The sequence below is a fragment of the Tauraco erythrolophus genome, chromosome 1 (genome assembly GCF_009769465.1).
Source record: "Tauraco erythrolophus isolate bTauEry1 chromosome 1, bTauEry1.pri, whole genome shotgun sequence".
In the NCBI taxonomy this organism is placed as follows: Eukaryota; Metazoa; Chordata; class Aves; order Musophagiformes; family Musophagidae; genus Tauraco; species Tauraco erythrolophus.
This window is the reverse complement of record NC_141465.1, coordinates 5303771-5319176: the sequence shown is the minus strand read 5'-3', so window position 1 is coordinate 5319176 and position 15406 is coordinate 5303771. Positions and strand designations below refer to the sequence as shown.

Genomic DNA, 15406 nt, shown 5'->3' with positions numbered 1-15406 from the left:
AGGAGCTGGGGGCTGCCACAACCCCGGTGCGTGTTGGTTTGCAGGGTGGCGTAGCAGGGCTCGGGATGTTGCCGTGCTCCACGGGGACCCACGGCCCACGCTGACCCGCTGCGCCACAGAGGACACCCCGAGGGACGCCAGGAGGTGGGTGCTCCCCGTCCTGGCTCTGGATGTGCACCGCATCACTTTGGGTGAGCCCAACCTTGGGCTGCCAGACCTCTTCCCTACGCTCTGCGGACAGGGGGGGAGATCTGGCGTATGCCAAAGGCTTCTTGTCACTAGAGAAACCTAACCCTCGTCCGTCTGGCAGGGGCGAAGGCACAGCTGAATGACGGCTGAGGATGTGCTATGGAGCCTGGATTCAACTGCTCTGAGCTCTGTGATGGCAGCTCCAGTTTCGGCAGCCAGGAGCAGCAGCAGCGGGCGCTGCAGGAGCTCTGCACCGTCACGGTGGTACGTATGGAGGCGGGGGAGCGCTCTGGGGCGCAAGGTTTGCTCCGCAGGAGTGGATTTGTGTGGAGGGATGGAGAGGGGGGCACAGGGGCACAGCCACTGAGCAATCCCGGGCCGGCCGGAGGCTGTGTGCTGTCACCTCCTGGGATGGCCTCCAAGACAAGCCCTGCCTTGATGACACCTGGCAGTTAGGGAGAGGGCGAGGAAGGATGGCTTCCTCTGCCCTTGACCTTTCCCATCCCCTACAACTTCAAAGTGCTTTCCAAATATGGATAGAGCAGGATTTAATTAAAAGTCATCATCTATAATAGATGGTCCCTCCCCCCCACCCACCACTAAGCCAGCAGAAACGACGCCGGGATGCACTTGGCTGCAGTTCGCTCTGAGTGATGCTGCTGGATGGGCCAGCGAGGCTTGGCCTGCTCGGCTCTCCACCACGTCCTGCACGACCATGGGCCCCTAATTAGAAGCTGGCTCCTCTGGCTCTGGCAGCTGCCTTACAATTAATATTCCTCCTGCTAAGGGCCAGGATTTACTCCACTCAGCAGCAAACGAAGCACTCCATCAACTTTGAGCAGCATCAACATCCATGGAAATAGCAGTTGGAGTTGGGGAGTGGTGGCGGTGGGAAAGGAAAGGTGGAGAACATAGCGTTTTTCCTGATCCCTGGGTGATTGCTGGGAAAGGGGTGCAGTAAGGCTGTCGGCAGCAGCCAGAGGTGAAAAGATACTGCCGGTGGATGCAGCTGGGAATGATGTGTGGGAGCCTTGGGATGCTGAATCTGCCCTGCTGTCCTTACTGGCAAAAGCCAGGTGTTACCCCTGGGCTTGACCAGGTAGGCTGTGGAAATAGGATGGTGTTACGGCCTCGTAGTGGCCCCGAGCAGCCCTGCCTGCCCCTCTGAGCTCCGGGCAGGTGGGAAGATGGCCCTGATTTGTGCCCAGTGATGGGGGTTTTGCACAGCGAGGCCAGGTGTAGGGGGTCAGGGACCGACCTGGCTGACTGTCTCCACCATCCGCCGTGATCTTCATTTCCCAGAGAGCCAAAAGACTCCCAGGGGATGGGGAGAGGGAAGAGGAGGTTGGGAGCAGTTTGCAGGAGGGAGACGCTTACCTCCCCAGGGATCCCTCCATGCTGCTGCAAAGCAGGGCTGAGCTGCATCCCAGAATAACATGGCAGTGGCAGCTGGGGTCTGGCTGTCTCCCCTGGCCGGGGCTTTGCTGTGCCCAGCAGCCCTGCAGCCATCATGGCACCAGCGTGGGAGCTGCCAGGAGCCCGCGGATTGACCGTGCTTGTGCGGCTGTGATGCATTTTTGTTTTTAAGAGTTACACATTGGCTCTAATTCTCCAAGCGGTGCCTCGTTCTTGCTGGCCCAGAGGAGATGGAGCCTGGCTGGGGAAGAGGGAGATGAGGCATAGGCTTGAAACAACTGCTGTGCTTCTCCCTGTGGATTTATTTCTAGCAATGGTGGAGGCAGAAACGGCTCAGAGCTTGAAGAAAGCATTGGGAGTTTGGGCCAGTGGCAGCTGTTGGGAAAAGAGTCTTCTGCCATAGAAGTTGCATGCAGGTGGACTGGAATATCTGAGAAAGGGCTTTTTTTTTTTTTAAAAAAAAAGATTTGTCAGTAACAGACAAGTGTGCTACAGACTGGGGTACCGTGAGGTCTGTCTCTAGGGGTTTCTTTCCAGAGAAGGACGGTGGAGAACTGTTGCCTGTTTTCCCCTCTCCCACAACCAGGGCTGCCCTGAGGTTTATGAGTCACTTGTATTTGGCTAGTTGGCCACGAGAAGAGGGTTCCTGGGCTGCCTTCTCTGCCTGTGCACTCGGCACGTGGCAGAGTAGGTGTCTTGTATACACACATCTCCATAGCCCTGCCAGCGGGTCCTGGTCTGGTGCTGGGGTGCCTGCTCATGAGGAGGGGTTTGGGAGATGTGGGTTTAGTCCTTTCTGGCTGATCAGGAGCACTCATGGGAGCGATCGTGCCAGAGTAGGGACCTCCTTCACTGAGAGCCCCAGCAATGTCCTCTTCCTCCTCACTCCTTTTGCCTCCCCTAGACGTCTTCTGACCGCAGCGGGAAGAGCTCCCCGTCCTTTTCTGCTGCTCTTCTGGGAGTCGTGTGGACCTTCCTGACCGGAGGAGTCCTGCTAGTGCTCTTCTTCCTTGTCTTCACAATTCGCTTCAGGAAAAACAGGTAAGGGCTTCCCTCTTCTGCCGTGAGAGCTGCCCTGAGCTGGAGCGGTGGCGTGGGGCTCCTTCAGGGCAGGCTCTGAGCTGATGGCTGGCTAAGGGGCAGGAGGGTACAAGCCTGAAGGAACAGCACGAGGCAGTGCAAGGGCAGCACCGGAGATATTGTGGCTTTCTCTGTCACACCCAGTGTTGATCACTTGTGGAGATAGTCCTGCTTGGATTGCTTCCTTTCTCCAAGTCAGGGAGCTGTGAATAAGACAGAGCACGGATGCCCTCCGGTGTGGCACAGGCAGCAAGGCATGGTCTCACCTGCAAGGTGCTACTCAATAAAACCATCAGCACGAGTGAGCAGAGAGGTGGTCTTCTCTACTCCACAGTCTTGAGAGCATCGCTTTGAGCAGCATAGCTCCATGAGCAAAGCCATCACGCTCTCCACAATGCGCACGTATCCTTCCTGCTGTTGGGCCACTCCTAGTTTGAAGATGTTGCTGACCTTTGTCGATCTTGGCGGTTGCCTGTATTGATGGGAAGTGTGATCTCCATTGGTAGGAGAAGCTGGTGGTGAAGTGCAGGCTTTCCTTGGTGTAGAGGGTCCTGCTCCCCTGAACGCTGCACAAATCAAGCAGAAGGCCCAGTGATTCCTCGTAGCTTAGACTGTCTCAGTGATGAACATCCTTCCCTGGGGGCTGAGACATGGTGAGGAAGGCAGGGAGGGAGAGAGCAGGTTGAATCCTGGGCTCTGCGTCACTCCAGGGGCAGCCAAGAAGCAGGAATGGAGCTCAAGGGTAGGGAGATGCAATCGCTTCACAGCAGATCGAAGGGATGGGGCTATGGAGGTTGGTGGGGGGGTGGCAGGAGCTACAGCTTTCACTTGATGGGCTTACTGGAGAAGGGTGACAGGTTAGGAGAGATTGGTGGGTCGATTCTCCCCTCCCCGAATAGAGTTACAGGGTTATGAGGGATGGGGTGAAATTACAGAGGGGAAGCTGTAACCTGAACATCGCTGGCAGCTTCAAGTCGAGACTGCTGAGGGTGGGGGTGTCTCCTCAAAGGAAGGAGCAGTGGTAAGAGCCTGTTCCTGGAGGCATTGGTAGCTGCTGGATCCAAAGCTGCTGGAGACAGTCACTCTGGGCTGCATTAGTGAGTTTTTCCGCTTCTGCCCCGTTGCAGCAGAGGACAGTCGAGGAAGGTGTTGGCCTTGAACCTGGGGGGCTGAGCTGGGTGCTGTGCTGTGACCCATCTGTGTGACTGCGGGGCATCACTTACCCGGCTCTGTGCTGCTGTGGGGATGTGTGGCTGCGGCACGTGCTGGCACCGCTGTGTGGCTTTGCGTGCCTGACACAGGCACTGGCAGCAGAGAGATCCAGCTGGTGACCGTGTCTGCTTTGCTGCTAGAAGCCCGTGGCTTCCCACAGTTTTCTCATGGAATCATAGAATGGTTGGGGTTGGAAGGGACCTCAAAGATCATCTAGTTCCAACTCCACTGCCATGGGCAGGGACACCTTCCACTTCACCAGGTTGCCCAAAGCCTCATCCAACCTGGCCTTGAACACTTCCAGGTATGGTGCAGCCACAACTTCTCTGGGCAACCTGTTCCAGTGCCTCACCACCCTCACAGTGAAGAATTTCTTCCTTATATCTAATCTAAACCTCCCCTCTTTCAGTTTAAATCCATTGTCCCTTGTCCTATCACTACACGCCCTTGTAAAAAGTCCCTCTCCAGCTTTCTTGTAGGTCCCCTGTAGATACTGGAAGGCTGCTAGAAGGTCTCCCTGGAGCCTTCTCTTCTCCAGGCTGAACAGCCCCAACTCTCTCAGCCTGTCTTCATAGCAGAGGTGTTCCAGCCCTCAGAGCCCAGGACACAGTTGGCTTTCTGGGCTGCCAGCACACGTTGCCGGCTCATGTTGAGCTTCTCATCAACCAACACCTCCAAGTCCTTCTCAGGGCAGCTCTCAATCCATTCTCTGTGCAGCCTGTACTTGTGCTTGGGATTGCCCCGACCCGCGTGCAGGACCTTGCACTTGGCCTGGTTGAACTTCTTGAGGTTCACACGGTCCCACCTCTCAAGCCTGTCAAGGTCCCTCTGGATGGCATTGTCCATAACGATGCTGGCTGAAGCTGCCTCAGGGATGCTTTTCTGTGCTGCAGACCCATGCAGGGGTGGAGGTTCTATGGGGCAAGCCTGGTACCCATCCGTTCTGGGGAGAAGGGATCTTCCTGTCCCACAGGAGTGTTGGAGTAGGGCAAAATGAATGCTTTAAGGACAGTAAAGCACTCCAGCAATACAGGGGAGAGGATGGGGTATGCACCGTGGAGCAATGGCTGAGCTTTTGGAGGAGCTGTGAACAGCAGGGGCTGGAGAGAGGCAGTGTGTCAGCATTCCTTACGGCCATCATCATCCCTAGGGGGGGACCTTGCCCCTGCGCTGCCGGGTCAGGACGCTCAGTAACTGTCACCACCTTTCCCTGCTTTGTTTCCTGGAGGATCGTGAAGATGTCCAGCCCCAACCTGAACATTGTGACCCTGCTGGGCAGTGGCTTGACTTACACTAGTGCTTACCTCTTTGGGATTCAGGAGCAGAGCCTGCCATCTGGAGACTCCGTGGAAAAGCTTATTCAGGTGAGTAGCGGGGGGTTTGCTGGGGCAGGTGCCTACACACACAAACGTGTGGGTACACGCACACACAGGTGCCGTGAGGCTGCAGACGAGTTTTTTGGCTGCAAAGCAGATCTATATCAAAATGCTGACCTGTGTGATGGACCCCCGTGTCCTGACCTGGGGAAGCTGCTCTGCCAGACCGGGGACACGGTTGGGTGGGGGAATGGGACGTGGGGGACAGCGTACCCTGCTGTCCTGCTCGGCCGCGACGCTGAGGGCAATTAACAGGGGGGCCAGTGAGTGATTTCTTGGTGCTGAGACCCTCCATGCCCCTGCCACTCGCAGGCTGCTGGGCTCTCCCTGCCTGCTCCTCCAGCGAGAGCCTCCTGGGATGGGGAGCAGAAGGCAGGCAGCAGGCATGCCTGCAGAGCTATATGCGCCTTTGAATTTATTTTGCCCTGCAGTCAGCTTTCCAGTGTCCAATATGGCCCTCCAGAAGCCCATAGACACATCTGCACCCATCTCTATGGCATCCCCGGGTGGGAGGGCGTGGGGTGTCCCTGCGAGCCCCACAGCTGCCCCTCAGCCCCCCGGCTCTGCCCTTCCCTGGCAGGTGCGGCTCTGCCTGCTGTGCGTGGGGACCTCCCTGGTGTTTGGCCCCGTCCTGGGGAAAAGCTGGCGGCTCTACAGGGTGTTCACCCAGCGGGTGCCAGACAAGCGGGTGGTGAGTACACAGCACCTGGGGCAGGGGGGGGAACTCTCTAAGGGGGGTGAACACCAGCAAGTCCCAAAGCGGTGCGGGGTAGCAGATAAAAAGTGGCACATGGGGAGGGGTGGGTGGCATAATCATGGGTTTGCTTTCACACCTAGCTGGGCATGGGCTCCTCGCTTCTTCTTGGGCAATGGGACAGGAACTTTTTCACTCCACAGGCAAGTGGGTGCCCTGCCAGGCTGCCTTTTCCCCAGTGCAGTCCCAACCCCATCACTGAGCGAGGTCTTGTTCTCATTTTACATCGGCTGCATGCCTTTATTACACTACACAGCGGTGTTTGTGTCCAGGTCTGGGCTGATTGTTTTTGCAGAATGAAAATAAACCATGTGTCCTCAAGGGTCTCTGATCTAGGGCCATCCCCAGATGCGTCTGATTCCCCCTTGAAGGGAAGGAGGGACTGCTGAGTGCGCCTCTGCAGCGCTGAAGGAAGGGGATACAGCAGCTGGGAGGGAAATGGGAGCCAGCTGTATAAATTTGTGCATTTAACAGTGCACTTACAGCTTTCAGTTGCCACTTTCCAGTGGTCTCAGATGAAAGGTGAGATGAGAGAGTTTGCAGGGGAACCGGGTACCAGCAAGGACTCCCATTCCCAAGGCACCAGAATCTGTGTTAAACTTGCAAAATGATAACCCAACCAGCCTTTTTTCCCCCACTCTTTTTGTGATGTGGGCGTAAGGGAAGATACTCTTGTTTTGGAAGAGCTGTTTTCTGTCATAGCATTTACCAGCTAGCCCCACCATCAGGGAGGGTTTATACCTGGCCCCAAGCCTGATTAGGTCTCTGAGAGTTTGGGAGCTGGAGACAGAGATCTCGTGGCTGACTCAGGTGTAGGTGAGCTGCTGGACGCCACTCTAGGGGAAGCATTAGGATAGACATGTCCCTTGGAAGAAACAACCAGAGAGACCCGAGGGGATGGAGGTTACTGGTGTCTGTTTGCCCCTCACGGTAACGCTTACTTCTTGCGTGTTTGCAGATTATCAAAGACCTCCAGCTGCTGGCAATGGTGGCAGTATTGGTGTTGGCCGATGCCGTGTTGCTCTTGACATGGGTGTTCTCTGATCCGGTCCAGTGTTTCCGAAGCCTCAGTGTCTCACTGCGGGTAAAAGGATGAGGAGGGGCGGTGGAGTGTTGCGTCGTGTCCTGTCCAATCTCTGTGGACGAAATTGGTGGATGGTCAGGAGTTTGGAGGTGCTGCTTAAAAAAATAGAAGGAAAAACAAGCCAGAAAGCCTTCTGGGCACTCCAGGTTGGGTTTATGTCTGGCCTATTACAGAGACCAGGGTCTGCTGTAAAATTGCCAGGTCTGTGCACCCAAACCTGGCAAGAGGCGGCTGGTTGCAGGGCTTTGGTTTGCCAAGCAGTGGGGTCTGGTGGATGATCTTGACCAGCACGTGCAGGTCACCTGGGTGACACAGGAGAGGTCCACGGCATCTGTAGATGCTTTAGAGAAAGGTTTAACCGGCCCTGTTGGCAGCAGAGTGCCAAAGTCTTTCTCGCTTTAACCCTCTGCCCCTGGCAGCACCAGCTTTGGCCTTTCCTTGTAGGAATTTACAGAAGAGACCCACTCAGATGCGTAGACCTGTCTGCCCATCGGTCTCTGCCTGCTCCCAGGCAGCAGCCTTCACTTCTGCCTTCCCCTTGCCTCCTAGGCGACAGAGAAAGGCATGACCTGCTCCGTGAACCGGGTGCAGTCCTGCGCATCCCTTTATTCCGACCTTTGGCTCGTTCTCATTTTAGGGTTTAAGGTACGTAACCTCTTTATTGATTCTTGCGTCGTATCTTGCCTCCTCCCAGTCTCGCAGCCTAAACTCCGTAGCAGCATTCGTAGTTTTACTGCCCTCCCAAGCTATGTACCTATTGCAGATGCCAGCTACTCCTGTCTGTCTTGAAAGCCCTCCTGCCTCCAGTCCTTCCTATCTTGATGTTTCCTGGCATTCCCTTGTAAAAGCCCTGTTAGCCACTTTTTTGCTGCCTAACTGTCTTTTACGTACACCGTGCTCTAGTTCTCTCCCTGTAATCCCCCACGCCTCATCTATCTCCCATCTCCTGTTTTCTAAAGCACTTGTTTTCCATAAGGGCCTCAGATGACCATCCACTGCCGTGATGCACTTGGCAGCTCAGCCCCCGAGTCTTCTGACTCCGAAGTCAAGGAGGTGCTGATGACAAGTGCTCGGCACCTGGCTTTACAGAATGCGTATCAGCTTAATTATACCACCGAGATGCACTTTCACTGGTGTGGCTTTGCGTGTGGCCGTTGCTATTCCAGCAGAGTTAGTTACACTGATGTAACTATGCAGGTATAATTATCGCCGTAATTATCTGCGGTCTCATGTGTCTCTGGGTTGGCGGAGGCCGGATGCATTTCAGAAGGCTGATGTTGATGAAGCTTGTGAGATCACAGCCTTTCTTTGGGAATGGCTTCGTCTCCGCGTGCAGTGCAGGCAGTTCCTTTCTGACTCACCGTAATATAATACTCATTGACCATCTACCCAAAATCGTAGGAAAAAGAGCAGGAAGACACCTCATGACATGGCCAAGTCCTTCTCGCCCCTACACTCCGTTTTAAAGACGTCTAGCCTGTCCTTAAAAGGCCTTTGGTGCTAGGGATTGCAGACATTCCCTGGGCTTTCAGTGCTGCGTCTCCACCTCTGATTTTGTCCGCAGCTTGTGTTGGAGTTTAGACGGGTAATGCTTTTGCCTACAGCTCCTACAAACTGCTTTTTGGGATTAAACTTCCCCATTCCCAGTCCCAGGTACTCTTCCGTAGTGTTGCATTGAGCCTGACTCTGATCCAATCTATCTACTGGGGGTCATGGAGTTATTTCTTTAGTGGTTTCTCTGGAGTTAATCTGGATTTACACTAATGTGAGAGTAGGCTCTATCTCTGTGTGTACATAGCACTTCTTATCTTCCACGGCATTAATATGCTCGGCCCTTTGTGAAGCTGTTCAGTGTATTATCCTGGTTTTCCTGGCGCAGAGCAATGAACAGAAATGACTTGCCAAGGACATGCCTGGAATTGGGAGCAAAAAGTCCTCTGCTCAAGATTCAAACAAACAAACAAACAAGAAACTTAGTCCTGTGCTTGCCGAAAGTCCTACTTTACCAGACAGCAGTGCTGTTGTCTGTGTCCCAGATAGACTATATGAATTTTAAATGGGACTTTGAGGCTGTTTTTTTCTTGCTGGGAGCTTAGGAGTTGGCTTGCCTTTGGGCCGTGTGTTTGGAGGTGCCCCGTGGTGAACGTGGTTAAGATCCAGCGCAGATTCTACAAAGCAGAGTTGAGCATCAGTGAGGCTGGTCTCACGATTAGAACCCCACCTTGAGAATTCATGGTGCTCTGAAGTTGGGAGTCTCGCCAAACACCATGGACATGAACCTCTCTTGCCTGTAAGAGCGTCCCTGGCCCTGGCAGCGGCCACCTCAGTCATAAAGCAGCCACAGCACAGAGGGGTCCAGAAGGGTCTACAGGACATCTGCACCACAGGTTCCAGAGCACTTCTTGATGCCCAAATAACAATTTAATCTCTCTCTGAAAAAGGCCAACAGCTGCACTTACTGAGTGGCACAGGAATGATGCAGGAGTCAGGTTCCCTGTATTCTGGGTGCTTGCAGGAGCAGGGTTCTTGTTAGATGATATTTCCAAATGATCCTGAAGGCAGACCATGGCCTGTGCTACAGAGGTGGGCAAAAAATACTCGGTGTTTCCTGCCGGTGTGCCCTGGGGATGGCGGGATTCAGCCTGCCGGTTAGTTTAATCCTGAGCACACTGGAAAGGTGCCCGTGTGGGACACTTGAGGGGCGGCGCGGTGAGGAGCCTGCTCTGGAACAGCCAACTTGCTCTGGGTGAGGAGAGGACTTCTGTGTACAGAGCACTTCTCCAGCCCCTTTCACCCCCACTGGACTTGAGCAGGAAATGGCAGAGGGAAGGGAGACAAATCGCACCCGGTAGATTTCTATTTAAAGAGGCTCCAAGTACGTCCTCTTCCTTCCAGTCTAAACCTCCACTTCTTCGGCCTCACTTTTTCCTTCTGAATCTCCTTCCAGCTTCTTCAGAGGTCATTGCTCCTTGAAGGGACCCCACCGCCGCGTCCCCGCAGGGACCTCCTTGTCTGTCCATCTTTGCTGTTCCTGCACCAGGCTGCCCAAGGGGAGGTTTTCACATCCTATCTCTCCTGGCCGTGCCCTGCTCCATGGCATCACCTGCCGACCTGACCCTCAGCACCCCTCGGTTGGGACCCCCGCGGCCCACCAGCACCTTTGCTTCTGCCCTCCCTCCCCAGCCCCACCTCTGACCTGATGCAGCATGCCGGGCATTTGCTGTGGCGTTACTGCTGCATGCCGAAAGTCTGCATTATAGATCAAAGAGCGTTAATTAGGATGGCACTGACTGTATCTGAGCTCACCGGGCTCGCTACGAGGTGGGGGTTGACACCGTCAGGCTGTAATTTTCCACACTCTGGAAACCTCTTTTTTCTGCTTCCAGAGTATCCTCCTGCTGTATGGGACTTACTTGGCTGGTCTGACTGACAACGTCAGCTCCCCGCCAGTCAACCAGTCCTTGACGCTCATCGTTGGGGTTAACCTCGTTTTCCTGGCTGCCGGCACCGTCTGCTTAGTTCACCGTTTCTTCCGTGCTTGGCACAACTTGGTGTTTGGTTTTACCTCTGGAGGCATCTTCGTGTGTACAACCACAATCAACTGCTTCATCTTTGTCCCACAGGTACGCTGCCACCTCTGTCCCACCACCTGGCTGGAAACCGGCATGTTTTCGGATTTTATTAGCAGCAGCCGTGTGGGCCAAAGCACTTACTTTCATGCTTTCTTCCCCAAATGTTTGGGATTGGATGACCTGCACAGCTCATCCTCCAAGCCCTGATGGCTCGCCTTCCCTTGAGTCCCTTGAGTCTCCAAGGAGTGCAGGCTTGTTATGGAGCTGCTGCTCAGAAACCCTCCTGCAAGAGTGTGCCATGGGTGGCACCCACGTGGAGGGCACGCGTGGAGGTGAGGTGGCTGCTGACCTCCTCATCCTCCTCCATGTGGGTGGTGGATTAGTCCTTCAGTCAGTTGTTCTCCTCCTGCCCCACATGCCCACTCCCACCAAGGGTTTCTGCCCATGGCAGGGACAGAGGTGGGCTCTGGCAATTCAGATGGCCTTGCCAGGGTTGGAGGCTTCACATCTACCGGCAGTGTCCCAGGGAGGCTGTCCTCCTCTGCACTCTCGAAGGAGGAAGCTGGGCTTTGCCGCGGTGAGGGGGAGGACATGGAGATGTTTTGAGGAAGCCTTTTGTGGCGAGTCAAGGCTCTTCTGCTTCCTGTGTTCTCCAGGAGCAGCCTGGTGTGCCTGGCCACGACGTTAGTGGGAAAAATGCTCCCATTGTTACAGGCAGAGGAAACAGTTGTTTACTCAGTGTTATGTTTGGAGGGATGTTTGGGCTCAAGGAAATGAGGTGAGAAAGGGAGGAAGAGGTGAAGCTGAAGAAAGAGCAGATCTGTGCAAGAGGGCTCAGGGAATCTCACCGATGTGTATAAATACCGACGAGGATGGAGTAGGGAAGGCAGAGCCAGGTTCTTCTCTGTGGTGTCCACTGAGAGGACAGGGGACAATGGGCACAAACTGAAACACAGGAAATTCTGTTTAAACATCAGAAAAAGGGGTTTATTTTTGCTGTGAAAATTGTAAAACACTGGCATAGGTTGCCTGGAGAGGTTGTGGAGTCTCCATCCTCGGAGATACTCAACACCCAGCTGGACACAGTCCTGGGCAGCCTGCTCCAGCTGACCCTGCTCGAGCAGCGGGGTTGGACTAGATGATCTCCAGAGGTCCTCTCCTGCCTCAGTCGAAGTGCAATTCGGTAGATGACCAGCCAAACCTCTTCTGACCAGCACCAAAACTGCTGGTGATGCTCTGCCGAGCGCGAGGTCTCTCGGAGCAAGGCTGGAGGGGCGGATGAGCTGTATTTGCACTCTGCCTCTACCATTTTTCTGCTGTTGCCTTGAGGCCTTGAACGTTTTATTTAACTTGGATCTTTTAATTGATCAACTTGTTTTTCCTAGTGGCCTTGCTCTTCCATTGCTCATCCGAGATCGATTGAGCAGCTGGAGCTGGGCTGTGCAGGGCTTCTACCATACAGACACAAGATGAGGAAAGGGATACTAAGCGTTGCTGGTTTTCACCTCATCACTGGTGATTCCAGGGATAAGGAGGCGTGTGTGACACTGTCTTTGTCTGTTGGGGAGTGGCGAGAAGGGGGAAGGGGCTTTCACGGCATGCTTAGAGTCAGGCGCCGACTCTTTCTGCATTAAAGCCGGAGCCAGGGCCAGGGTCAGGCTCAGATGGGTGGGAGGCTCCACGAAACGCTGCAGCCCCTTGCCCAGCCGCCTCTGCTCCACCGTCACACCCTGCCTTTGTCTCCCCCTCTCCGTCCCTTTGTCTCCTCCGCGCTGCGCCTGCCTCCCGCCGCGGCGGCAGGGGCTGTGCGTGCCAAGCCGGTGACATCGTCTTCTCCTCCCCAGCTCAAGCAGTGGAAAGCCTTTGAAGAAGAAAGCCAAACTGTGAGCCACATGGCGAAATATTTCAGCAGCCCGAGCAGGAGCTGCCGCTCGGTGTACAGCGAGGAGCAGCTCTACCAGCTCATAGGGGAGAAAAACTCCATGAAGCGGCTGCTCACTGAGGTATGGGGCTCTGCCGGTGCCCCTCGGCCGCGCCGCCTTCTCCCCGTCCTTTTCCAGGGTGGGAAGCCTTTCCTTACACCCTGCTCCGCACTGCCGCCCCCCTCTCCGGAGGGGAAGAGCTACTTTGTTTTGCACCTTAAAGCACCAAAATTTAGGCATGATCCAGAGGGTTTCCAAAAAAAAAACCACCCATGGACGGAAAAGAGCAGGAGAGCCTGGTTCCCACAGCCCAAACACGGTTGATGTAGAGAGGAGATGCTCTGTCTCGGGAGAAGCCCCAGCCCCTGCTCCCTCGCCCTGCCTGCCCTGCTGCCCCCCTTCCCGTTCCACATCTTGGGGGGCTCCGGGGGTTGCCGGGGAGGACGGGGACACCCGTGCTGCCGGTGTGGTGGTTCCCCTCTCCCTGCAGAGAGGGGCGATCCATTTTGTCCCAGCAGCGCCTGCTTCCAAACCGGCGGCCTGACAACCCTGTTTGTCTGATGCAGAAAAACGCCGTGATCGAAAGCCTGCAGGAGCAAGTGAGCAGCGCCAAGGAGAAGCTGATGAGGCTGATGTCGGCTGAGAGCGGCTGCGACCCTCAACTTACACAGGCAGCTCCTGGCACCTGGAGCTCGGGAAGACGCAGGGATGTGCTGGGGGACTGGTGCCCCCAGGATGCAGAGCGGGATGGCTGGCAGCCTCCCTGCTTGCTGGTTACACCACCTCTTTGCAGCGATGCTCAGGACCTCGGGAAAGGTGCGAGCGCGAGCCACGAGCCTGTTTGCTCCCGGGCACTGCTTTTTGACGTGGAGGATGGCCTCCAACGTGACTCGAAAGATGGCTGGGAGTGCGGGCAGCCTCCGGAGCAGCTGCCAGGCCAGGACATCTCAGCTGGCATGGCCTGGGAGTCGTCCCCCAAAGTCAGCTACGTGAGCAGCGAGAAGCTGCGGGAAATCTTGCAAGAGCTGAGCCTGGATGGCAAAACCTACAGCCCGGCCTTGCCTGGGGGACCCCCACGTGGCAGCTGGGGCTCCCCAGGTGAGCAGGGAGGAACGTGGCGAGGCCAGGAAGGCTACCCGGGCACCCGCATGCCCCTCAACCCCTACCTGGCGAGGCGGAGGCGGAGGATCCCGCTGTCTCCCACCTCTACCCGCTTCCCCAGACGTATGTCCCCCCGTGCCAGCCGCAGGGGGAATGAGGTGGGCAGCTGGGGCCGTGGGGAGTCGGCACGTATCTCCCTGGAGAGGGAAGAGGAGATGGCTGGTGGAGGGCTCCTGCACCCGCCAGCACCATCCCCTCCAGCCATCCCTGGAGAGGTCAGCCTCCAGCCAGAGGGATGGCCAGGATGGCCGGAGTCCCAGGGTGCTTCCCCATGCATCCCGCGGGAGCAGGAGCGGCAGCGGGGTGCTCTGAGGGGACTCGCTGAGCCCTCCCTGCACTCACTCTACTATTACCCAGACTCTGATTCCAGCAGCAGCAGCTCCGAGGAGATGTTTCACGGCTGCCATCGGCCCTGCTGTGAGGTCTGCTTCCAGAGCCCACGCGGCTCCCTGGGCAGCAGCAGCACAGACACGGACACAGAGCCCAGCGGCTGCGCGGGCCACCGGACAGAGCACCACAGTGGGCCCCAGCCCGTGGTGAATTTCAAAGAAGATCTGAAACCCACCTTTGTGTGACTGGGAGCACCCCTGCCCTAAAGGCAAGTGCCCTATGTCCCCAAAACGCTGCGTGTTTTCAGCGATGCCGAAGCCACGCGTCCCTCCGAGGGATGCACATTGCTCTGGCATCTGGGGGTTGGGAATAAATCTTGCCCTGCTTTGGGTTGCAGTTTCAGCCCCAGCCCGGCCAGTGGTGACTGTGTTTGGCTGAGAGGTGGTTGGTAGCACTCAGGGAGAGTGGCAGTGATTTTGTCGCGGCTGCTCCGGGCATCTGCCTGCGCCCTGTGTAGGTACCATGTCTGTCCGTCCTGGTGCCGGCAGCGGAAAGACTGGGGCTGAATGGGCTGAGAGCGCCCCAACTTCATCATCTCAGAGGAGTTCTCCTGTGAGCGCGGAGCCACACCGCATCCCAGAAAGGTGCGTGGCTTCTCGCACACAGCAGACAGACAGAGGACTCCTTCCCCTGAGGCTGAGCCTTCCACCAGCATCACAACCAGCTGGTGATGGGAGACAGCGGGACGCCAGGAGCGGTTGCAGGCTGCTGCTCGCCTGGGGCACGCTGCTTCCTGGCAAAGGAAGGACCTTGGAGAGGGGCATGCATGGGGAACTTTTGGACGGTGGTTTGTTTTTTTTTTTTTAATAGCATCTGAGTGAGAAAATGGAGTCCAAACGTGGCGTCCCTGGAGGTGTCTGTGTTTTATGCAGTTCAATTGCGTGGCCGTAGGTGAGACTCGAGTCAGAGCTGAAGGGAAAGACAGGCTAGAAATCGTAAAGAGGATCTGAAAAGGTTTTTCTTTCATTTTTTTTACTTTTTTTTCTGGGGCGTGTGCCCTTCTGTATGCCTTTGTATGGATGACGTAGCCTGGAATGAGGTTTGTTTAAATTAATAGTGTGTTTCATTTTTATCTTAGAAATAGCAAGAACAGTAAATCCAGTGGGCCCACTTTTGTTTGGATATTTGTGAAGGTGTTTCAGCCTGTTGTTTCCTCCACAGAAGTTCAGGATGCTGAGACCTGATGCCCAGTGCATAAAAACCCCCTCTGGAGAAAGGCTTTGTTAAAAGAGTGGGTGACAGGAATCCCA

At 55.7% G+C, this 15406-nt stretch overlaps 1 protein-coding gene across 1 annotated transcript; it reads left to right on the top strand.

Moving 5' to 3' along the window:
- Nucleotides 1-348: 348 nt before the first annotated feature.
- GPR156 (G protein-coupled receptor 156) lies at nucleotides 349-14341 on the top strand. Its single transcript, XM_086618516.1, has 9 exons — nucleotides 349-453; nucleotides 2510-2646; nucleotides 5126-5261; nucleotides 5854-5964; nucleotides 6986-7111; nucleotides 7661-7756; nucleotides 10498-10734; nucleotides 12528-12686; nucleotides 13172-14341. The coding sequence occupies exons 1-9, from the start codon at nucleotides 349-351 to the stop codon at nucleotides 14339-14341; spliced, it is 2277 nt and encodes a 758-aa protein (XP_086474642.1).
- The last annotated feature ends 1065 nt before the right edge of the window (nucleotides 14342-15406 follow it).

Bases quoted from the DNA above. Each gene is read 5' to 3' on its own strand.
- GPR156 (XM_086618516.1), top strand. From the start codon at position 349: ATGGAGCCTGGATTCAACTGCTCTGAGCTCTGTGATGGCAGCTCCAGT. The intron at 7,112-7,660 runs GTAAAAGGATGA...CTTGCCTCCTAG, and splicing joins GCCTCAGTGTCTCACTGCGG to GCGACAGAGAAAGGCATGAC. The intron at 12,687-13,171 runs GTATGGGGCTCT...TGTCTGATGCAG, and splicing joins TGAAGCGGCTGCTCACTGAG to AAAAACGCCGTGATCGAAAG.